Source organism: Geotrypetes seraphini, chromosome 7 (assembly GCF_902459505.1).
Source record: "Geotrypetes seraphini chromosome 7, aGeoSer1.1, whole genome shotgun sequence".
Classification (NCBI taxonomy): Eukaryota; Metazoa; Chordata; class Amphibia; order Gymnophiona; family Dermophiidae; genus Geotrypetes; species Geotrypetes seraphini.
The window spans coordinates 159,589,480-159,615,163 of NC_047090.1; the positions used below are offsets into that span (position 1 = coordinate 159,589,480).

General features: G+C 43.2%; 1 protein-coding gene across 3 annotated transcripts in view; it reads left to right on the plus strand.

Annotated features, from left to right (window-relative positions):
* The window catches only part of CDC42BPB (CDC42 binding protein kinase beta), a 344,482-nt gene that overhangs the window by 183,264 nt on the left and 135,534 nt on the right, over window positions 1–25,684 (plus strand). For 2 of the 3 annotated variants that reach the window (XM_033950846.1, XM_033950844.1), the window contains exons 17-20: window positions 1,125–1,249; window positions 9,710–9,815; window positions 12,651–12,710; window positions 21,766–21,914. In XM_033950846.1, coding sequence (XP_033806737.1) covers window positions 1,125–1,249; window positions 9,710–9,815; window positions 12,651–12,710; window positions 21,766–21,914 — 440 coding nt within the window. The remainder of the gene's footprint in view (window positions 1–1,124; window positions 1,250–9,709; window positions 9,816–12,650; window positions 12,711–21,765; window positions 21,915–25,684) is intronic. The other variant, XM_033950845.1, reaches the window with a different exon arrangement.

Sequence of the window (25,684 nt, forward strand, 5' to 3'; positions counted from 1 at the left end):
ATAGATGAGACATTCTAGACTCCCACCCTGTCCTTCCTGCACCTACTTACTGTTTTTCAGTCTGTTTATGCTTCTCTTAGCTAATTCTTGGATGCCTCTATGCTGTTTGGGGCTAGGAAGAATTTGTATATATACTTCAATTTCTGAGCTCCTTTGAAGTCTATGTTGGCAGTTAACATTACTGTTAAGTCCTTCACATGTATTGGGTGGCTCTCAGTGCTTGGGTACTAACTGCAGGTGGAGCTAGAGAACCCAGTGAAGTACAAGAGAGACAGAGTGAAAATTCCAGAGTGGATTCCTTCTGCAGCAGCACGCAGCTATGGGGAAATAGCCCATCTGTCTAGAACAGGGCTGCCCAAGTCCGGTCCTCGAGATCTACTGGCAGGCCAGGTTTTCAGGATATCCACAATGAACATGCATGAGAGAGATTTGCATACCAAGAAAGCAGCGCAGGCAAATCTCTCATATGCATATTCATTGTGGATATCCTGAAAACCTGGCCTGCCAGTAGATCTCGAGGACCGGACTTGGGGAGCCCTGGTCTAGAATGTCTCACCTATCTACTGGAAAAGAGCTTATCAGGGTAAGTACATAATCTCTTTTTCCAGTGCTGGCATATTTTGGAGAGAGATAAAAATAGTTGCTGTGACTTATGAATCAACTTTCATATGGAAATTTATATGCAGGAATTGTAATATACCTGCTTAAGCTGCAGAACATAATTATTTACAAAGGGTAAAAGTGTACAAACGTTTCAGAATGGACAGTGTTAATTAGAACTATTTTAGGATAATTTTTCTGGTCTCCCAAGATGAATTGAGCATATAAATTAGACATTGTTGCCTTATTGTATTCAGTACAGAAGTAGCCATGATGGAAATTTTTTTTTGATTTATTTAATTTGACTGAACTATCTTTTTAGGAAGGAACTCTTCATTTATCTTGGACTTCTGTAAGTTTTGTTTACTGAAAAAAGTATTTTTGTTACAGATTAAAGCAACTGAAATCTCAAATAATTCCTGCTTTCAGTATCAATCTTTTGTGCCAGGTCTGCTTTTAAAAAGCACCTGTAAGTGCTAAAAATTGTATATGGAAACAAAATGATTTGGGGTATATTTTTTCAGCTCTGTTCCTTTGTGGATAAACTAACAGCACAAAATAGGCAGCTGGAGGATGAGTTACAGGATCTGGCAGCAAAGAAGGATTCCGTTGCTCACTGGGAAGCTCAAATTGCAGAAATTATTCAGTGGTACGTTTCTTCTGAATGCTAAAGGGATTTTCAGTTTATGAAATATTGGAATGTTTTTGGTAGTCCAATTGTCTGCAGGCTTTAAATTGCTCTCTGTGCAAATTGATATGGTCATGTGCTTCAGTTGCCTAACGTTTTTTTCTCACGTCAAGTTAATAGAATGTCTTCTGTACTTCTTATTCGTTGGTCTAGAAATAATTTCCAGGTTTTAAAATCTCATGGATCCAAGGAGTCTTTGATAATAACTGCTCTAGCTTGTTAAACTTGTTTTGTACATTTTTTTTTTTAACTTTAACTTTTAGGGCTCCTTTTACTAAGGTGCGCTAGTGTTTCTAGCTCATGCAGCAGATTAGCGCACGCTAACCCCGCGCTTCGCGACTAGAACTAACGCCAGCATCTAGCGCGCACTATTCCACATATTAAAGCTCTAATGCAGCTTAGTAAAAGGAGTCCTTAGTTTGTGTTTTACTCAGACTCCAGACCTAGCTATTTTTAAATGGTCTTGTAAAGCACAGTTACTTACCGTAACAGGTGTTATCCAGGGACAGCAGGCATATATTCTCACATGTGGGTGACGTCATCTACGGAGCCCCGATGCGGAAGCATTTTCAAGCAAACTTGATTGAAGATTTAAGTTTGCTCTACTGCTCCACGCATGCGTGCCTTCCTGCTCCACTAGGGGGTGCATCCCCTCGTGGTCTCCAGTTCACTTAACTAGCCAAGAAGCCAACCTCGGGGAGGTGGGCGGGTTGTGAGAATATATGCCTGCTGTCCCTGGATAACACCTGTTACGGTAAGTAACTGTGCTTTATCCCAGGACAAGCAGGCATGATATTCTCACATGTGGGTGACCTCCAAGCTTACTGAAGAGGGATGGAGGGAAGTTGGCAATTTAAGCAAACAGATTTCGCAACACCGATTGGCCGAACCGGCCATCGCTTCTGGACAGGGAGTCCAGACAGTAGTGGGAGGTGAAGGTATGAACCGAAGACCACGTGGCAGCCTTGCAGATTTCCTCAATAGGTGTGGATCTGAGGAAGGCTACGGAGGCTGCCATCGCTCGGACTTTGTGTCCCGTTACTCGACCATGCAGCGCGAGACCAGTCTGAGCGTAGCAAAAGGAGATGCAATCGGCCAACCAGTTGGACAAGGTGCGTTTGGAAACTGGGTGACCTAACCGGTTTGGGTCGAAGGACAAAAACAGTTGTGGGACTTTCCGGTGTGACTGAGTGCGTTGGAGGTAAAAGGCCAGCGCTCTTTTACAGTCAAGAGTGTGGAGCGCCACTTCTCCGGGGTGAGAGTGGGGCTTGGGAAAAAACACAGGTAAGACAATGGACTGATTGAGATGGAAATCAGACACTACTTTAGGTAGGAACTTTGGATGGGTGCGGAGTACCACCTTGTCGTGATGGAATACCGTGAAGGGTGGGTCCGCTACCAGAGCTTGTAGCTCACTAACCCGCCGTGCGGACGTGAGCGCGAGTAGGAAAATTACCTTCCAAGTGAGGAATTTTGGATGGCATTTGTCTAGGGGCTCAAATGGAGGTTTCATTAGTTGAGCCAGAACCACGTTAAGGTCCCAAACCACCGGGGGAGGTTTGAGAGGGGGGTGGACGTTCAGCAGGCCCTTCATGAAGCGAGTGACTAAGGGATGGAGCGAGAGGGCTTTCCCTTCCAGGGGCTGATGAAAGGCCGCAATCGCACTGAGGTGTACTCGAATGGAGTTGGTCTTTAGGCCGGAATGAGATAGTTGAAGTAGATAGTCAAGGACCAGGGGGATGGGGACCGACACCGGGTCCTGGCTGTGGGAGGAGCACCAGGTTGAGAATCTGGTCCACTTTTGGGAGTAGCAGGTTCTCGTCGAGGTTTTTTTGGAGGCCTCCAATATCTCCTTGACTGATTGAGACACGGGGAGAGCAGTCAGGGGGAGAGAAACCACGCATTCAGATGAAGAGATTGAAGATTGGGATGTAACAGTGAACCCTGACCCTGTGACAGTAGAGAGGGAAGCAGAGGCAGTGGATCTCTGACACTGAGTTGAAGTAGCAGGGAAAACCACGGCTGGCGTGGCCAGCGAGGGGCAATCAGGATCAGGGTGGCTTGTACTGTTTTCAGGTGGACAAGCGTCCGCAGTATCAGAGGAAACGGCGGGAACGCGTACAGGAACCTTCCCTCCCAGTCGAGGAGGAAGGCGTCGGCCTCGAGCCGGTCCGGGGAGTATATCCGGGAGCAGAAGAGAGGCAGCTTGTGATTGTGAGGGGACGCGAACAGGTCTATTTGAGGCGTCCCCCATCGTTCGAACACTCCTCGTAGGGCCTGAGAGTGTAGTGACCACTCGTGTGGCTGGAGGAGGCGGCTGAGTCTGTCCGCCAGGCAGTTTTGTTCTCCTTGTATGTACACCGCCCGAAGGAAGGTGTTGTTGGAGATTGCCCATTTCCAGAGGCGTAGGGCTTCCCGACAAAGGGGCCAAGACCCTGTGCCCCCTTGTTTGTTTACGTAGTACATCGCTACTTGGTTGTCGGTTCGGATGAGAACCACTCGGTCGCGGAGCAGATGTTGGAAGGCTACAGCTGCGAGGTAGATGGCCCGAAGTTCTAGCACGTTGATGTGGCAGCGACGGTCTTGTGCTGACCACATTCCTTGGGTGCGTAGGCCGTCCAGATGGGCTCCCCAAGCGTACTCCGACGAGTCCGTGGTGAGTACCTTGCTGTGGGGTGGGGTGAGGAAGAGCAAACCTTTGGAAAGATTTGAAGAGTCGGCCCACCAGCGGAGCGATCGTTGCAATGAAGGAGTCACTGTCACGGAGTGGTCGATCGGGTCCCGGTCTTGACGCCATTGGGACGCCAGGGTCCATTGAGGGATTCTCAGATGGAGGCGGGCGAATGGTGTGACATGGACGGTGGAGGCCATGTGGCCCAGAAGGGTCATCATCTGTCGAGCTGATACTGAGGTCAGCCGAGAGATCCTTCGGCTCAGACTTACTAACGCCTCCAGGCGCGGAGGGGGGAGGAAGGAACGGAGGTGAACCGTGTCCAGCGTGGCCCCGATGAACTGTAGGGACTGCGAGGGGCGTAGTTGAGATTTTGGGAAGTTTATTTCGAACCCCAGACTTTGTAGGTAGGTAATAGTCTGTTGGGTCGCTGAGATAACCCCTTCCTTGGACTTTGATTAGCCAGTCGTCCAGGTAGGGGAATACCTGGAGGCCCTGGGAACGTAAGGTTGCTGCTACCACCACGAGGCACTTGGTGAAGACCCGAGGTGATGATGCTAGTCCGAAGGGGAGGACTCGGTATTGTAGGTGCCAGTCCCCTACTTGGAAACGCAAAAACTTGCGGTGAGCGGGGTGCACTGGGACATGTGTGTACGCCTCCTTGAGATCGAGGGAGCAGAGCCAGTCGCCCTCGTCGATCAAGGGGTAGAGTGTTGGTAGTAAGAGCATCCGAAACTTTTCCCGTACCAGGAATTTGTTGAGGCGTCTCAAGTCTAGTATTGGGCGTAGGTCTCCCGTTTTTTTCGGTACCAGGAAGTAACGGGAGTAGAAGCCCTTCCCCCGTTGGTCGGGGGGGATCTTCTCCACTGCTTTCAGGCGAAGCAGGGCTCGAGCTTCGGAGAGGAGTAGAGGTAGCTGAGTCCGGTTGGGAGGGCAATTCCTGGGGGGATTGTCCGGGGGAATGGCCCGAAAGTTGAGAGAGTACCCTGATGAGATCACGCCAAGGACCCATGCGTCCGACGTGAGTTGTTCCCAGCGAGGGTAAAAGGCTTTGAGTCGACCTCCGATGGGAAGGCGGTCTGGGACTATGGCGGAGGGGGCCCGCCCCCTTCCGCGTGTCCCGTCAAAAGGACGGGGATGGTTTGGTGGTCGCGGGCGGTTGAGACTTGGGCATGGCCCTGTGATGGGCTTGCGGACGTCTGGGTGGGGGCCGCGAGAAAGCAGGGGTGGACTTTTGTGGGTAGCGGCGCGGAGGGGCCCTGTATGGCCTGGGCGCTGGCGGTTTGGGCTTTTGCCGGACAAGGGAGGCAAATGAGCGTTCATGTTCGGAGAGGCGTTTTGTCGCCGCCTCGATAGTGTCATCGAACAATTCCTTTCCCACGCAGGGGAGGTTAGCCAACCGGTCCTGTAAGTTGGGGTCCATGTCGACCAGGCGCAGCCAAGCTAGTCGGCGCATGGCGATAGCGAAGGCTGCTTCTCTGGAGGAGAGTTCGAAGCCATCGTAGGCCGCGTGGAATAGGTGAAGGCGCAGGTTGGAGAGGGACTCTAGAAGCAGGCTGAACGTTCCCTGCCGGGAGGCCGGTAGGTCAGTCTCAAAGGCTCTCAATAGTCCAATGAGATGTTTGAGGTATGAAGTGAAGGTGAAAGTGTAGCTTTGCACCCTAGAGGCCATCATTGCGTTTTGGTATAGTCTCCTGCCGAACTTGTCCAGGGTTCGGCCTTCTCGGCCTGGGGGGACCGCTGCTGAGACCCGGGACGGGTGAGCCTTTTTCAAGGAGGATTCCACTAGCAGCGATTGGTGGGAGAGCTGTGGTTGCTCGAATCCGGGGTAAGGTACTGTGCGGTACTTGGCCTCCATTTTGGAGGGTACGGCCGTGACCATGTAAGGGGTCTCCAGGTTCCTGAAGAAGGCCTGTTGGAGTACCGGGTTAGGTGGTAAGCGAAGGGACTCTCTGGGCAATGATGGCATATCCAGCTCCGCCAGGTACTCCTTCGAGTATCTGGAGTCGGACTGGAGGTCTAAGTCCAATGCGTGGCCCATGTCTTGGACAAAGCGAGTGAAGGATGGACGAGATGTCCCCGGGGCCCCGTGTGGGGTCGGGGAACGGGACCTTCGTCGGGTGGAGAAGGATAAGGAGGCTTCCCTCGAGTATCGAGGTTCATGCTCTGATCCATGCTCCGAGGCTGGGGAAGCACTGTGAGAGTGTTCCGGGGTTGTCGATCTTCGGCGTCTCGAGGAGCCCCTCGGGGACGATGCCGGGGTTAGGGGTACCGATCGATGTCGGATTGGTGATCTCGATCCGGACTCCCTCGGAGAATGCGTCCGAGGGGGAGTTCGGAGGATGCGTGGGTTGGAGAGTGATAACTCAGCCACCCTTAGTGGTCCTGTACGAGGTGTGGGAGAACGGCCTCGTAGGGTTGGTGAACCTCGGGCCTTCTTGGAGGTACGGCGGTTCGAGGTTTCTGTCGTTCTAGCCCGACGTTTTGCCCCTCGGCGGTCCGCAGAGGGGGAACGTCTCGGGCGTCTCGGCGAGGAGTCCGAGGAGGATGGGATGCGGCGAGGATTGCGCACCTTTCCTCGTTCAGGCTGGTCTGGCACATTCGAGGTCGAGGTCGATTGAAACTGGGCCATTGCAGCGGACAGCTCCGACGTGATCATCGCTCGGAGTAGGTCCTGGAAGACGGGCACGGACAGCATCGAAGGCATGTCCCCTGTCTCGGTGCGCTCCACCGGGGGCGACCTCGTATCAGAGTATTCCCGTGTGGTGGAGGCACGGCCCGAAGGCTTGGAGGGTTTAGACGGGGCTGTAAGCATGGGGCTTCCGCCATGCGTCGCCGTTGTCCCCGAGGCTGGCTTCTTCGCTGTTACAGAACCTGAAGAGGGAAGAGGGGACTTACCCGGGGCCGAGGCTTTCTGTTGTCCCGAGGGCTTCGGGGTCGAGTCTCGAGGCGATGCCGAGGTTTCCGGGGCCGAGGTCAAGGCCGGGGCCGACCTCGAGGCCGAGGTGGAGAGTTGGTCCGGGGTGAAGAGATCCGCCATGCGGGCTTTTCTACGGCGGAGGGCCCGGTTTTGGAAAATAGCGCACTGGGGGCAGGAGTCGGTTGGATGAGTCGCCCCCAGGCAAAGGATGCACTGGCGATGCGGGTCTGTGAGAGAAAGAAGCCGCTCGCACCGGGTGCACTTTTTAAAGCCGCTCAAAGGCCGGGACATTAAATCGAAAGTAGCCGCAGCTCGATTAGCCACGCGGCCACGGGGACCCGGAAGCCTCCGGGTCGTTGAAAACGAAGCAGGAATCAAGTAAAAAGGTAAGGAATTCGCGCACAGTGACTTAATCGTGAAAAAACAAGAAAAAAATCGCGGTGCTAGAAGGCAGTTGGGGCAGAGCCTGAAAAACACGTCTTCTAGGCTCGCGGAAAATTTTGAACTGGAGACCACGAGGGGATGCACCCCCTAGTGGAGCAGGAAGGCACGCATGCGTGGAGCAGTAGAGCAAACTTAAATCTTCAATCAAGTTTGCTTGAAAATGCTTCCGCATCGGGGCTCCGTAGATGACGTCACCCACATGTGAGAATATCATGCCTGCTTGTCCTGGGATAACATAGGGTCCTTCATCCTTTAATATGCTGCTAGTCTTTTAGGGCTTTCCATTGAGTGCTGTTTTTGTGCCTACATTAGTGCTACTGCACTACTTTGTATTCATTTCTTCAATTTATTGTTGAGATGGACAAAAATGTCACATGTGGGTTGAATAGTACAGTGTCACTTGTGTTCGTTAAAGACAAAATGATAAAAGTGATGGAGCTCCTCTCACGAGGAAAGGCTAAAGAGTTTAGAGCTCAGCTTAAAAAAGAGGCAGCTGGGGTGGAGGGCGGTGATATGACTGAGGTCTACAAAGTCCTGAGTGGTGTAGAACGGGTAGAAGTGAAATAAATATTTTTACTCTTTCAAAAATTACAAAGACTAGGAGACACTCAAAGAAGTTACGTAGACATTACCTTTACATCAAATAGAAGGAAATATTTTCACTCGATGAATAGTTAATCTCTGGAACTCGTTGCCAGAGGATGTGGTAATAGGGATTAGCATAACTGAGTTTAAAAAAAGTTTGGCCAAGTTTCTGGGGGGACAAACATGGAGGAAGCCTCTGCTTGCCCTAGGATCGGTAGCATATATTGTTGCTACTACAGTGGTACCTCGGTTTACGAGTGCACCGGTTTGCGAGTGTTTTGCAAGACGAGCAAAACATTTGCAAAATCGGTGCCTCGGAAACCGAGCGTGCCTCGATTACGAGCGCCCCCCCCCTGCAATCTGGCACCCTCCCCCTGCCACGATCCGGCATGCCCCAGGCACCCACCCACCCACCCAAACACATTCCTTACCCCCATTTCACACCGACATCTGCCGATCACCGAGAATCTCAGAGAGAACGGGAACCCGAAGGCCTTGAGCATGCGCAGATGCTCAAGGCCCAGTGCGAAGAAGAAGGCAGATCTTCAGGTACCGGCACCAGCATGTCCTGTGCGTTGGTGCCGATGCCAAATGGGGGTAAGGAATGTGATCAGGTGGGTGGTTGGGTGGGTGGCTGGGGCTTGCCGGATTGTGGGGGGAGGGAGAGGGGGCGCGACACGAGCAAGGGGGATGGTGGATCACGCGGGGGGGCCTTCATGAGCGGGGGGAGCCATGCCGGTTCAGGGGGGGGTAGAGCAGCGCTGCTGGCCTTGGGGGGTGGGTGGGAACGAATCAAGCGAGTTTCCCTTAGTTCCTATGGGGAAACTTGCTTTGATATACGAGTATTTTGGTTTACGAGCATGCTTCTGGAACGAATTATGCTCGTAAACCAAGGATCCACTGTATTTGGTTTTCTGCTAGATACCTGTGACCTGGATTGGATACTTTTGGAAATAGGATACTGGACTACTGTATTTACCCGAAAATAAGACCTAACTGGAAATCAAGCCCTAGCATGATTTTTGAAGATGCTCATAATATATGCCCTACTCCCAAAATAAATCCCAGTTAAGATTGCCCCCCTCCCCCCTGAATATCCGCGGCAAGAGGAGTGCCCAATTCCTCCTGCGGTAATGGCGAACCCTCCTGACATAGTCCAAGTCAGGAGGGATGCCCACTCCCTCCTGCCGCTGACCCCATCATCCCCCAAACACCACGAAAAACTCCCTGACTCCACCCCTGACACTTCCTGACACCCCTTAGACCCCTCTGAGACTCTCCAAATTCATCCTGAACACCTCCCTGTACATTTATCTGATGTACAGCAGGAGGGATGCCCACTCCTTCTTTCTAGCAGGCCCACCACTGCCAAATGGCAGGCCTTCTCGGTGCATTCTGGGATGTACCGGGGAGGTGCCTAAGACCATGATTGGAGGGGCCTTAGGCACCCGGGCCAACCAGTGTCTTAGGCCTCCTTACCAGTACATGACCAACTGGAGTACAGACACAGTGCACTTGATTTAATGGTATATTTAAAGGAAATAATAGCGGTATTTTGACCCCCCTCCCCCCCCCAAAAAAAAATAAGACATCCCCTGAAAATAAGCCCTAATGCATCTTTTGGAGCAAAAATTAATATAAGACCTGGTCTTATTTTCAGGGAAAAATGATAGCTGGACCATTGGTCTAATCCAGTATGGACATTCTTATGTTTTAGTGACACATTGGCCTGTGTGAGGGTTAGTAAGTTTGAAAGGGACTAGGGTACATGCCTAAGTAACAATTGCATAATTCTGTACAGGGTAAGTGATGAAAAAGATGCCCGGGGCTACCTTCAGGCTTTGGCTTCTAAGATGACTGAAGAATTGGAATCTTTAAGGAGCTCTAGTCTAGGATCAAGAACACTGGTAGGTCCCCATTCTTATGATCATTTGAATATGGTGGTGCGGATTTTGTTTTTAATGAAAGGAATGAAAAACTACTGTTAAGGTATTTTGATTGTGTCTTGTTCCTGTGGGAAAAGTTTGAATACCCTGGGTATATATATATATATTTCTTTTTTTTTTTAAGAGAAGAAAGCAAAATGGAGAATCTTTCTATAACTTCCTCTATCAGACCTGTTTAGTTGACATGTTTTAGGGAGGTTCCATTTATTCTGCATTTTAACTGCAGGGTTATAAAGCGGTAAAGATTGTTTGCATTTTTATATAAATATTGCCCAACCTCTTCCTGAAATCCTGCATTGTTTTGTCTGATTTGTGTACCTGGACCCTTCACAAGCAAGAGTAGTGCACAGACTAATAGGTCAAGAAATGAGGGAGTTGGAAAAGCAGAAAATCATTTTTCAAAGCTGTTGTGTACTGAAATTGACATTTGTTTGTTCTGGTACTAACTAAAAGTAGTCAGATACAGCATTAACTTTTAATTTTAAAGTCTATATGGGCATTAAAGGACGGTGACTTCTAACGTGAAACCTTGCATCACATAGTTATAGTTCGGGTTCCTCTTTTCCACATTGCACTTGCTCACATTAAACATCATCTGTTATTTTGATGCCCAGTCTCGCAAGATCCTCTTGCAATTTTTCACAATCCTCTTGAGATTTAATAACTCAATAGTTATTCCCATTTTTAGATCATTGATAAATACATATATGTTAAAAAGCAGTGGTTCCAGCACAGACCCCCAACAACTACCCCTACATAGCCCAAATTCTTCTACCTTCTCAATACTTGTCCCTCTCTAAAACCCAGCTAACTCCTCCATAGACACAACACACACCTATCATGTCTGTTTTGGTTACACATTAAAGCTCTCGCACACTTTGAGAGTCAGATAGTTTTCCTATTGGTTGCTATACGTGTTGCTGTGGGCAGGGTGAGATTGTTATTAGTACATTGTTTGGGCTAGATTCACTAACCTGACTCTCTGTGCCCGATCCGTGGCTGATCCGTACAGGCCAGACCAATTCACGAAACAAAAAAAATTAAAATGAGGGTGAATGGAGGAATGCCCCCCTCCAACTGCACAGATCGCTAGTGTGCAATTCTGACGCATGCGCAGACCATCTGCTTTCCCTGTAGATGGTCTGCGCATGTGTTTGGTGTCCATTTTCGCTGGGTTGTTGTTTTTTACTGGCCTCGACTCTCCTACTCTCCCAGGGAAGGGCGATCCCCAGCGACAGCAGCCTCTTCCCCTTACCTTACCAGCAGGGGACTTTATAGCAACAGCCAGCAGTCCTCCTTGAAAAGAAAAACTCATTTTTATCTAATTGAGAAACTTGTGTAAGCACAAACTGTAGTTTGGTCTCAGTACTTTAAAAGCAGGCAATTATTGACTCTTCTGCTCTCTGCCACCCTTCCCCGCAGTGCATCCCTGCTTTAAAACCACGGGCTCGCATTGCGGGGAAGGACAGCAGAGAGCAGGAGAGTTGGGGCGGCAATAGGGCTCGGTTGGAAGGGTCAGAGAGCAGAGCGGCAGAGATGGGCTGCAGGGCTGGGATTTCAGGCCGAGGACATTCGGAAACGAAGTTTGTGACTGGTCCCCATCGACTCGCATTGCCTTTGCGATCAATCATTTGGGCACCCCTGGTCTAGACAATAGAATAAGTAATGTTTGCAGATATTTGTCAGAGTTTAAAACCTGTATCTGCAGTTCTCTAATTCCTCCCCCCACCCTTAATGAATGAGCTTGCTATGCTTGTGTCTATTGTAATTAGTAGAAGGCATAGGTACAATTGGGGTGGAAGACTAGAAGGCAGCTGTAGTTAGAGGAAGAGAGGAGAAGATCTAAAAGAAGTTTCTGCATCTGGTGGGAAGCTGAAGATAAACTCTTCCAAAAAGATAACAAAGTCCCAATATGAGAAAAGCAGTTCCAAAAACTGCAATGTACAAGCACTGATTCATTATAATTTAGTGTTTAAGGAATTGCACCTTTCAATCTGTCTTTCCCTCTCCTCTTCTGATCAGAAACATAGAAGCTAAATACATGCATCAACACACAAACATTTAAGCAGACACACAATAACAGGCACACAGGCATTTACATAAAGAGGGGTTGGAAAGAATTCCATGGGCCATACTCCCTGTATTTTCCCCACTTGTTATGTTTTCAGATTGTTTTCCCTGTAGCTTAAAAAAATAAAATAAAATAAAATGGATAGTTCCAACAAAAATATTCCTCACTTGGTGGCTAATATTTTTTTATCCTTTCTGCTGACAACACTTACCTAAGGAATCCCAAAAATCCTTCCATTTCCCCTTCAGCGTTTTTCTTAACAACACAATTAAAGTTAAAATATGGAAATGAGGTGAACCCTGCAGCCACTCATTGCTACATGAAAATTACCGCATATGTTTAATGAAAAGTGCTTGCTTTTTGAGAAAGCTCTAGAAAATTCATGTTTGGCAGTGAACAAAGTTGCATGACCCACCTGAAAGACTTGTCAAGTGCTGTCTCCAAAAAATACCTATTATAGCTAAGCAGCTTCTCTTGCTAATCGTTTTTTGTTTGTTTGTTTTTTAATTTGGAGGACTAGGATGTTGATGCAGTTTTATTAACTTCTTCAAAATTCAAGTATGATCTTACAACCCTTTGGGTTAAGTAATGAGAACTTCAGTTAGAAAAATGAATAGAAAAGAACATTTGATAGTTTAATATGTAAAGATGTGTTGTATAGCTAATTTGAATATGCTTCACAAACTTCTAATAATATAGACTGTTTATTCTGATTGTTGCCCTAGCTTCCACCTGTAGACATGTCTTTACATCGGGGCATGGTCCCTTACAGTTCTGATAGGCTGGTGAGTTATGCAAGTGAACCCCAGTGGGAGCCTGATCAATTATTGTATAATCAAATACTCTGCTAATTAAGTGGTGTAATAATTTAATATTGAGGCTATTTACTAATAGTTAACACACACTATTTGCCACAGTGCTTGTTACAAAAAATAGGTCCTGTGGCAAGCAACATGCATTAATAGTGTTAGCACACATTAAACTCTTAGTAAATAACCATTATGTGATTTAGTGGTGGTGACTGATAATCACAAAATTTACAGGGATTCTTGGTGTTATGAATATTGATAAATTAATTTTCTGTATTAACTTCTATAAAATGTCTGAAAATATTCTTGAAATTCAGCTTTCTGGATTGCATATGATTTTTGAAAGGAAAATTAAACATGAAAACTAGTTGACTAAAACGTAGAAAAATGTTGGTGTGAAAAAGATTAGACTATCCTATTTATATACTTTACTAGTATTTTTGTGCTTGTGACCAAAAAATAAGATGTTAGACTGAGGTAGGAAACAAGAGTGCTTATTAGCAATAAATATGCTTTTGCTTTATTCTCATTACAAAATCAGAGTAGCTCTGTAGGAACTACAGTAATTTCTTCCCTGTCTTTATTAAAATGTGGAGTTACTGTGTGGCATTGCAAATTTTTGTTAGCAACTGATTGCAATATGTTTTAATTTTAATCCTATTTAAAATGTAGCTCCTCAGTTACACAATATTATTTAATTTGGCTTCTAAATTGATGATTGAAATAAATAATGTTCCCCTCATTTTGTTTTGGTTTTTTAAATGTACATGGTTTTTCCACATCAAATTTAAACATAAGTTTATTTCTTTCAAGTTTCTTTATTTTTGATATACCATCTATCAAAACCAGTGTCTAAGCGGTGTACAATATAATGAGATTAAAAAAGAAATAAAAAAAGTGAATTAAAAGCAATATAATAATAATAACAGCTTATATACTGCAATACCGTGAAGTTCTATGCGGTTTACAAAAGATTAAGCAAAGGTACAAATTGACTGACTTCAAGAGGGGAAGAAGAAAGAGAAGTAATTAGACAGGAAATTCATTGTTGAGGAGAAAAGTGATCAAAAGGACAGTAGGTCGCTATTGAGGGGAAAGAGATAAGTGGATCAGTTGTCAAGATGTTTTAGGAACAGGTGTGTTTTTAGACGTTTCCTAAATTCCTCATAAGTAGAGGGCGAAAGTAATTGTTCTAGGTCTTTACCCCATGATGCTGCTTGGTGTGAGAGAAGGAATTCATGGTGTTTTTTCAGTTTGCAACCTCTCACTGGGGGGGGGAACGAAGTTGGAATGTGAACTTCTCTTGTGTCTGTTGGTTGAGAAGGAGAAAAGGTCAGTAATGTATTTGGGGGCAAGTCCGTGTAATGCTTTAAAGCAGAAACAGGCAAATTTGAACTTTACATGTGCCTTCATCGGCAGCCAATGTAGCTGCCGGTAGTAGGGTATCACGTGGTCAAAATTTTTTTTAGTACAAAGATTAGTCTAACTGCCGCATTCTGCAACAGTTGTAGGCGTCGCATATTTTTTTGGGAAATTGCCAAATAGGCGATGTTACAGTAGTCAAGCAGACTTAGTACGAGGGATTGGACTAGGATTCTAAAAACTGATGTAACAAAATAAGCTTTAAGGGATCTGAGTTCCAGAGAGTGAAAAATCCCTTTCTGATTAAGGAGTCTACTTGGTCTTTCATGGTTAGGCATTGATCCAGAGTTACACCTAGTATCTTTATGGAGGACTGGATAGGGTAACTAAGGTTATTGATACAGAGGGGTGATTTAATGTCAAGTGGATGTGATGAAGCAATGAAAAAAGTCGTTTTATCTGAATTAAGTTTGAGCCTAAAGTTTGTCATCCATTGTTCCATCATGTTTATAGCTTCTGAAGCTTTGGGAATAGTTTCGGATACAGAATTGGTGAATGGGATGATAATCGTAAAATCATCTGCATACCTAAATAGTTTTATCCCCAGCTGGGTTAGCTTCGTGCCCAGTGAGGACATGTAGACGTTGAAGAGCAATGGGGATAGTGGAGAGCCTTGGGGCACACCGGATGGATTGCTCCAAGTGTCGGAAAGGTCATAATTAAAACGAATATCTTATCAAATATTAAAAATACTAGACGAGTTCACATTGACGTACATGGAACAAAAGGGAAGTAGGGGAGGAGATGTTTTTAAATACATCGAAGTGCCATGCTAGGTTACAGCTCATCATATCTATAACATTGTTCAAGCAGCATCCCAAAACATTTATCTATTCCTTGTTGCTAATTCCCAGGGATAAGCAGGGCTTTCCCAAGTCTGCCTGTCTAATGAACCCCCACAAAGAACTTGTCTAAACCCAATTTTAAATATTGCATTGCAGTACAGTATTCAGATCTATACTGTACTGCTTCTTAGGGCTGTAAAAACTTAGATGAGCACAAAAAAGAGATTTAAATCTAGGGATAATCAGATTTCATTATCTTAAAGTGATCAAATAGGTAGATAGCCAGAAGGAAAGAGACTCGACTCATGCACATTTACATCACGTAGATATTTAAATGTCACATCTCCCCTCTCCTTCCTTTCCTCCAAACTATACAGATTGAGATCCTTTTTTTTAAGTTCAATGTTTTTTATTGGTTTTATGAATAAACAGTAATACAAATATTTGCAGAGACTGTAAAAATGTAATGAGCCATAAGAGAAAGAAGAAAAGAGAAAAAAGGAACACTAGATGACAATCAATCTACAGTGTGTAAAGTTTAACAATTATCCAAAAAAAAAATAAAAGCAAAGAGTACAAACACATCCGGAATCATGTGCACTTAAGTATTCTATCACAGTAATCCAACAGAGGTTGCCAGATATTGTCATGCTTAGAAACACTGTCATGTTTAATAGCAAAACTACGTTCGTATCTCATAGTTAAACAAATGTTATGCCACCATAGAGCATGCGATAAGTTATCTGGATTTTTCCAATTAGTGAATATTAGTTTCAACGCAATCATAATTAAACATCTAAGCAATTTAGCTTTTGGGCCTGGAATAATCTTTGTTAACCCATATGCACCATAAATCACTACAGCTAGGGTTAATTGTTCTTGAATATCAATAATCTCAGTTATAGATTTCCAGACTCGTAACCAAAAAATATGAACTGGGGGACAATGGAAGATCATATGATCTAATTTACCAACTTCTGATTTGCAGGACCAGCAGCAATTGATCTCAGAATTGGGCAACTTAGAAAGCTTATGGGGAGTCCAAAATGCCCTGTGCATCATAAAAAACATAGATTGAGTAATAGCTGCAGAATGTAACGTAGTGTATGTGTCCCTCCACAACTGTGGCCAATTTTTCCTCGCAAGAGTGACACCAGTATCATTTGCCCATGTATCACATAATGCCAAATCATTATTAAATTTGAGATTAATAAGTAATGTATACCAAGCAGCTACATGACCCTTCTGCTTAAGTTTCATCAAATCATAAAGCTTCCAAATAGAGGGTGTGATTTGTTTGAGTGAATTCAATTCATAACCCGCTGCAATAGCATGTCGAATTTGCAACCATCTGTAGTAATGTGTAGAAGGTAAGCTATAAGTTTTACTTAAAGACTCAAATGGAATCCAAGAAGTATCACAATATAAATGTGCAATAAAAGCAATTCCCGCTCTTTTCCAAGAGATCCAATTAATTGTTTTGTTCTGAATGACTATTTTGGGGTTGTTCCAAAGGTAAATGTAGGTAGTGTCTTTATATTTTGTTTTCAGCAGTTTGTCCGTCTCTGTAAGTGCCAAAGTTGAAGAAGAAACTGGATTATGTTGCTTACTAAGGTCAGGACGTGTGAATGTAGAGTGGAGTAGGTCTGTTGAATCAACTGTTTCAGATTCTAGAATAACCCATGCAGGAAGATCATCATCTGTAGATTCACGAATCCAATTAGTGCATTGTCTCAACATCATAGCTGAATGATACTCATAGAAGCTAGGAAAACGGACGCCTCCATCTGATTTATCCCTTTTTAACTTCTGAAGACTGATACGCGGAGAAGAGTTGTTCCACAAAAACTTAGTGAGTACGGACTCAATCATTTTGTAGGTAGACTTGTTAAGATATACTGGTATCATGCTCAATGTATAGTTGATCACAGGTGAGATCATCATCTTGATGGTCTCTAACCTCCCCCACCAAGATAACCGAAGTGGCGACCATCTAGTCGTCATTTTGGATACTACTTCCATCAAATGTTCTGTGTTGAGTTGAAGTATTTCTTCTATAGATGGTGCAAATAAAACACCTAAGTATTTTAGTTTTCTTCCAGCCCAATGTAGACCCAACTGTTGAATCTTTGTGAGCGCCTGAGGAGCGTTCAATGCCATCACCTCTGTTTTTGTAAGGTTCAGTTTGTAACCTGATATTGAGGAGTAGCAATCAATAATTTGCAGAGCAGGTGAGATAGAATCCACAGAAATGTACAGTAAAACATCGTCTGCATAAGCAGATAGTTTTATTTCTTTTTCACCAATGCAGATACCTTTGATGTTAGTATCAGATCTCAAGGCTATAAGTAAAGGCTCCAAAGCCAAATTAAACAGTAGAGGAGATAAAGGACATCCCTGTCTAGTACCCCTCTCTGGTTTAAACGAAGACGAGAATAGGCCATTAATATAAATCCGTGTGTGAGGAGAGGTATATAAAACACGAAGCATGGCGATAAAATGTGATGAGAAGCCAAACCATTCAAGTATGCGAAATAAATAAGACCATTCAATCCTATCAAAGGCCTTTTCCGCATCCAAACTCATAGCGACCAGGGGCTCTTCTATTTCCTTAGCCTTGAGAATAACATTTAGGAAAGTACGTGTGTTATCATTTGAGAATCTATTAATCATAAATCCATTTTGATCCATCGCAATAAGCTTAGGTAGCACAGATTGTAATCTAGTAGCCAACAGTTTAGCATATATTTTTGCATCAGAGTTAATCATTGAGAGTGGTCTGTAATTAGTTACTTTCAAAGGATCCCTATTAGGCTTAGGTAAAACGATTATTGTAGCCTCAGTAAAGGTACCAGCAACATCTTTAGTTGTAACCAAATAGTTGAAGTATTCAATCAAGTGAGGTACCAATTGTTCATGAAAAACTGAGTAAAACTCATTCGTTAGACCATCAGGACCGGGGGTTTTAGATTTCGCCATGGACTTAATTACTTCGCACAATTCAGTGGGTGTGACTGGCTCACTCAATTTGGTATTCTCTGAGTCATCTAAGGTGGCATGTGGCAAGTCAGTAAGGAAGCCCTCTAGATTCCCCGAATGATCCAATTCTGATGCGTAAAGGCTACTATAATAACTCTGAAAGGTTGACAGGATATCCTTAGGATCTGTTGTTAAACTATCATCATCCAGTCTAAGTGCAGCTATATTCGTTTTATCCCTTCTGCCCTTTAAATAATTGGCTAAGCTATGACCACATTTGTTGGAATCGGTATAATAATTAGCATGTTGTGAAAATATTTGATTGGCCGCCGTCTTGCTCAATATGATATTGTAGGAGAAACGCTTGGCCCTTAAATGCACCAATTTGGACATGTTAGAAGGATCAGCACAGTGTTCTCTTTCTAATATTTTAATTTCAGTCTCAAGATCCATCAGTTCATGCATCTCCTTCTTCTTTTTTGATGCGGCATATGATATAATCATGCCTCTGATGTATGCTTTAAAAGCATCCCAAACTATAGGCCATCTGGAATCGCTAGAAGAGTTATTAATGAAGTATTCATCAATAGCTGATTTAATATATAATTGAAAATCTTCCTCTTGCAAAAGAGAATTATTGAGTCTCCATTGTCCTGACAATGAATATTTACCAAATGAGTTAAATTGGAGCTGAACCAGGGCATGGTCTGACACACTAATTTCCTTTATTGTTGAGGACCTGATATATTGAACTAAAGATTGACTGACTAAGTAGAAATCCAATCTAGAATATGAGTTGTGTGGTGCTGAATAAAAAGTAAAGTCACGATCATCCAGATGGGTAATTCTCCAAGCATCCACTAATTTAAACTGAGTAATAATATCTTGTAGTGCAAACCAATTTTTGGATTTCTTGTAAGAAATTGAGGACTTTCTGTCTTTCAGTGGGTCCTGTATGACATTAAAGTCTCCTCCAATAATACAATGTCTATCTCTATTGTCATTTATTAATTCTGCTATATCAGTGAAAAAAGTGGGATCGTCTAAATTGGGACCATAAACATTTAATATCATCAATTTTATGCCAGCAACATCTAAGCATACCTGTATCCATCTTCCTTGCGAATCTGTAATATGTGATTGAATAGTAATGTCCTGCCTTTTCCTGATGAACATCAGAACCCCGTTCTTTTTCCCCAGGGCCGGAGAATATAGAACTGGAAAAGCCCAAGCAAGATGGCATTTTTTAGCTTCTAATTCATTTAAGTGAGATTCCTGAATACAGACTATATCCGCTTGAAATTTTGAGACGTAGTTGAAGATCTTTTTTTTCTTTATAGGATTATTAAGACCCTTAGCATTAAGTGTTAAACAGTGTAAAGGCATTAGTACAATATAAATTGAATTGGCATGAAAAAAGCAGTTTCATATAGGTAAGCACACATTTCAAATATGTGACAAAAAGCATGAAGATTGTCATCTGAAAAGAGTGAAGAAAAAATACAAAAGATGCAGTAGAATGGTAACTCATTAAACATGAATGGCAGTTAAACATAGGTTAGTGAGCACGTGGCGAAAGCTCACGCAACCCCAAACACGAAAGAAACATATTGAGAATATTAACAACAAGGCTACCACAGTTATAAAACAGAACCAAATCTAGAACTTATGGTTCAGTTCAGGTCATATCAGCTGCATATGATACCATTACACCTGAATTAGTATACTTATCAAGTATTGTCAATAAGACTTGGAGACAATTTTTCAAGGTAGTCAGCAAGCTCATCCGGTCTGGTAAAGTCCTTGGTGCAGTTATTCAATGTTACTCTCATTTTTGCAGGGTACATCATTCCGAATTTCGCCCCGAGTTGTTTAAGTTTAGGCCGGTATTCCAGGAGTTTTTTCCTCGCTTTCGCAGTTTGCTTGCAAAGATCTGGGACGAATAGCAGTGTATGGCTTTCAAATTTGATAGGAGCCTGTAATCTTGCTTGTTGCATGATTTCAATCACTTGGGTATATCGAAGTAACTTCACAATCACTGGTCTTGGATATTTGTCTGGGTGAGCAGGCTGCTGAGCAGGTACACGATGTGCTCTTTCTATCTCAAATGCCTGCTTGAAATTCAAAGTTAGCAATTTAGGCAAAGTTTCTTCCAGGAATTGAATCATATTTCTCCCCTCCCGTGCCTCTGGAAGGCCAAGGATACGGAAATTACTCCGTCTGGAACGATTACCATAATCTTCCAGATCAGTCTCCAGTTGCGTGATACGTTTATTCTGACGCTGAATAGTTTTAATGTTTTCAGCATTCACTGCTATTTTCGATTCAGCTGTGTCAAGTCTCGAATTAAGATCAGCGATTTCGGACTTGAAAGTGGAGATTTCGGCGAGAATCTCGTCCGTCACTGTTTTGTTGTCGGCCATTAGGGAGCGGAGTGCACGCAGTTCTTCAAGTAGTGAGGCCGCAGTGACATCGTCGAGCTTGAGCGGCGGTTTGGAAGGAGAAACCGGCTCCAAACTTTTACGTTTTCCCCCCTTGGTAGTCGCCATACCTTTGTTGCAGCTGCCGGTGAGTAATTTAATTTAATTGCTGTGGTTAGACAAGCCGTTTTGAGACTTTCAGGGAACCTCGTGTCGGAGCCGCGCGTTCAGGCAGCCATCACCGACGCGGCACGCTAGCGCCCCCAGATTGAGATCCTTAAGTCTGTCCCTTTATGCCTTATGATGAAGACCACGCACCATTTTAGTAGCCTTCGTCTTCTGGACTATAATGACATTTTTATCAAACCAATATAAGAATAATCATGTTGCAGTATATGAATGTTCAAGGCTACAAAAGCTGCTACATAGGATTGAAAAATTAATTTTTTCTCCTCCCCTTAAAAAACTTGACTAATACAGAAACATTTTCCTTGTTCATACAAATGCAATCATAGTACTTTTATTAGTAATAATGATAATGTAGGGATAAATCAGTAAAAGTCCATACACAAACTGCCAAACTGAAAACCAAAACTTCAACTTCATTCTCTCGGGCTTTCAGCTCTATCAAAGCCAGCTTCAGTTAGGCTAGGTCAGGGGTAGGCAATTCCGGTCCTTGAGAGCCACAACCCAGTTGGGTTTTCGAGATTTCCACAATGAATATGCATGAGATTAATTTGCATGGACTGCTTCCATTGTATGCAAATCAATCTCATAAGTATTCATTGTAGAAATCTTGAAAACCCGACTGGGTTGTGGCTCTCGAGAACCGAAATTGCCTACCCCTGAGTCTTCATGTGTAACTCCCTTGGGGAAGAGGGAGGTTCCCTCCTATGTTATGGTTTTCTTCCCTTAAACTTAATTCAGCCATGATAATGAGGAAAGAGGATGGAATCGGCCTTGATATACCACCATTCCGTGGTTACAATCAGTGATTTTACATATATACAGGTACTTATTTTGCACCTGGGACAATGGAGGGTTAAGTGACTTGCCTAGAGTCACTAGGAATTGCAATGTGAATTGAACTTGCACTAAACATTAGGTTACTTCAATGATGCACAAACCGCAGCTCCTTATGACACCTGGATAATGCAGGCTTCAACCAGGGTTACCAGGTAACACCATTGCATGATGACTGAGACTTGCTTATTGTTCCCTCTCTTCCACCTTAGCAAGAAGCATGAACAATATACCTCCACAGCATCTTCACTCTACAATATTGGACAAGTGTGAATTGAAAACCTCCTCTTATGTTTTGATCTGATAAAAAGGGTCCTTAACTATACTTGGATGTAATGAAAAAAACACAAGAAGACTTTAAATGGACAACTGTTCATAAATGATTTTCATTTTTGATAATAGGATCCACTTTGGAAGATGCGACGCAGTCAGAAACTTGATATGTCTGCAAGATTGGAGCTTCAGTCTGCTCTGGATGCAGAAATTCGTGCCAAACAAGTTGTTCAAGAAGAACTAAGAAAGGTCAAAGATGCAAATATCTCCTTTGAAAGGTACAAAGTCAGTGAGATTCTCAGTCTTGCTGTATATGCTAGTCAATAGTACAATCTACACAGGCTTTATGTGTTATTTTAAAGAATTTTTTAAAAAACATTACTTATTAACAATCACTCACTCCTCCATATCCGCATTCAATCATGTGTGTTAAAGTGCTATGTTCAGATCCGCATATCTCAGTGCTCAAATTGAAATCAATAGTGATATCTAAAGCAGAGGTTTATATATCACTTTAGATCAGAGGTAGGGAACTCCGGTCCTTGAGAGCCATATTCCAGTCGGGTTTTCAGAATTTCCCAAATGAATCTGCATGAGATCTATTTTCATGCACTGCTTTCAATGCATATTCATTGGGGAAATCCTGAAAACCCGACTGGAATATGGCTCTCGAGGACCGGAGTTCCCTACCCCTGCTTTAGATATTACTATTGATTTAAATTTGAGCACTGAGGTATGCAGATCTGAACAAAGCACTTTAACACATGATTGAATGCGGATATGGAGGAGAGTGATTGTTGATAAGAATGTTTTAAAAAAAATTATTTTAAATAAAACATAAAACCTGTGAAGATTGTACTATTGAATTGATTTAAAATCACAGGAAAGTATTAAAGCTATACTCCACATAGTTTGTGGTTGTATATGCTAGTGACAGTTTTCAGAATGGTTTATATAGTACAAATAATCTTCTTTCCAACTCCTCTGCATATGAGTGTGTGTGTATCCATTGTATGCTGTGTGTGTGCGTATGTCTTTGGAGTAAATGGGAGTGGTGGTACAATTTGTGGGGTATTTTGGGGCTGGGGGCATATGTTGTTGGTTTTTTTTTTGGGGGGGGGCAGTTTGCAAACTGACGGGGAAGTTGCAGGGGGCTATGTTATATGAGGTCAGTTGCGGGCCTAGAGCAGTTGTGTGATGGGAGGTTTTGGGAGTGGGGCAATTAGAGAAGAAGTTTATAGATGTTGGTCAGTTAGCAAAAAAGTGGGTATTGCAGGATATATTTTAGGGGTGGGGCTATTTTCAGGGAGTAGGGTAGTTGGGATAGTTCTGGGATGGGATGGTTATTTGGGGGAAGAGCAGCTGTGGAAGGGTAATTTGATTTTGTGGGTAATGCAGTTTGTGGGTATTTTCTGGATGTGGGGCAGTTGAAAGGGATATAATTTTGGGATGACATAGTTTGTTGAGTGATGTGGCACTAGTAAAGGTAATTTTGGAGGGTGGGGGAGTCAGTGAGATAGAGGTGAGATTGTAGTTAGTAGTTTGCAGGTTTTCTGGCAAGTTTCAATGGTATTTTTTGGGAAAGGGCAGTTTGCTAGGAGAGACATTTGCAGGGTGTAGTTTTTTTGGGTGGGGTAGGTGAGAGCAATCTAGAGGGGATGGGTCATCTTGCAGGATGATGGGGCAGTTGAGGTGGTAATTTGGGGGGTAGTTTTTAGGGTGGAGAGTATGTGTGTGGATATATTTCTCGGGGTAGGGTTAATTTGGGTTTCAGAGAGTAAAGAACTTGAGAGACAGTTTGAAAGGAGGAATTTCCTAAGTGCTGCGTTTCCTTTTATGTAAGTTTCTATGCTACAGAACCTGGAACTTCTCCCATAGAAATCCCTTGGGCAATTTTTTGGGAGACCTTTTCTCTGGAACCCTTGATCTGATTTGGCTCATTTTCAAACTTGATGTGTCTTTCTACCAGATGTTCCCCCATACCAACTTAGATGAATTCAGCATTGCTTTGCCAGAGAAAATGTTCAAATCTTGGTTCAGTCATTGATAATCTATCCCAACTAGATTATTGCAATGTCCTTTATGTAAGATGCAAAGAAAATATACGGAAAAAATTACAAATAATTCAAAATATAGCAGCCAGATTATTTTCTGAGCAACCAAATATGAAGTGGCACCCCTATACCTCGAACTACATTGGCTCCCCTTCAAAGCAAGGTGCATTTTTAAACTATGTACACTAATCTTCCATGGCAAAACACCAGACTGCATGTTGAATTTAATCGAAATACCACCCAAAGGCAAATACAACCTGTTCAGCAATCATATGAGAATAAGATTCCCAAATCCTAGAGGAATAAAATACAAAACTATTCACTCTGCAACCTTCCCTTATCTGGCAACAAAATGGTAGAATCCTTTACCAGTATAATTAAGGAACACCCCCTTCCTACCAAAACTTTTATAAAGAAATACAAACTTTTCTATTTGGAAAATACTTTACACCCCTACACGCACACACGCCACCAGAAACCAAACAAGACGCAAATTACCTCTCCTATCTTGATAGATGACCAAGCTCCCTACAAACTGGGAAAGAGAAACCCAGCCCAGAACCTGCAATAGCAAGATTACAGCACCAGGTATAGGCAGTCTTCTCTCCAACCATAAGCCATAATCATACATCTACATGAACACAAACCAAGTTATCTATATCATGAGCCCAAAATAATCCCTGGATATGACCAGGCTCTTCTAAATTGTAAATCAGTTTGAACTCCTGGGGCATATTAATGATCCATAAATCTTAATGTAATTATTTAATATCTAAATGTACTGTAGAATTTATATCTGAATTTTTAAGTCTTACCACAGATCTGAACCATCCACCCTACAGTCCTGACCTGGCTCCTTCGGATTACCCCCTGATCTGCTGCAGAAAACTAGGAGTTGTACACATTGGGTATACTTTCAGAGCTCATTGGAAAAAAAAAATGGAATACCAGTATCTTTACTGGATCTTTTCTGTACACAAATGCAACTCATTCATGTGCAGAGTTGTGGGTTTTTCCACACCCACCAGCTGTGATTTTTTTTTTGAGAAGATTAATTACAAAGCAGATTGATTGAACTTTATAAGGAGAATAGGTGATTACACAAAAAAAGCAACAGAGTTAGAAACGAATATAAAATTAAGAAATAGTTTTATCCCAAATTTTATTAAGGTATGATATGGCATTAGTGTTTAGTGTCACACCACAAAAGAGAACTGGAAAAGTACCTCCATAATGAAGTACAAAGTAGAGATGAAGAGATACTTCCATATGGGATATTGTCACTTGAGATCTTTATTCATTAAAAATTATTGTGATAACATGAGACTCTTGTCACTTGAGATCTTTTCTCATCAGAGATTGTAGTAATAAAACTGGACTCTACACGGCTAGTGTTTCAGCACCTTCGGTGCCTTCTTCAGGAGTCGACTGTACATTCCAATCACTCTTAAGACACTATATTGACAGTCACAAACAAACTGTGCTCCTGGCTGCATCTAGAGGGTGTGATTTGTGAAGAGTTTTGGCTGTTTCTTTAATTGTATGAGAGACAAAATATGAGCAGTATAAGTCAATAGGTTCTCATAGCAGGAACCCTGCAGTGCACCAAATAATAAATTCATTATATCATTCTTTATTATTTGGTGCACTGCAGGGTTCCTGCTGTGAGAACCTATTGACTTCTACTGCTCATTTTTTGTGTCTTTTGAAGTATTTGCAGCAGTATATTTTGGAGATTTATATAGCATTGATAATTGTACTAGAGGCATTCAATAATTTATCTACCTCAGTAGGAAAGAAAAGTTTTCAAAAAACTTTTAATTTTCAGTATAATCCCACAATAGCTCCATGCACCTCATCCATTTTTCCTGCAATGACTTTAACCCCTTTGAAACAAATTCTTCTGTTTGATCTTCAAACCAAGATGTCGCAGCTTCATCATCACTAAAAACTGCTGTCCATGGAGAGATTTCTTTAAAACTTGGAACAGAAAA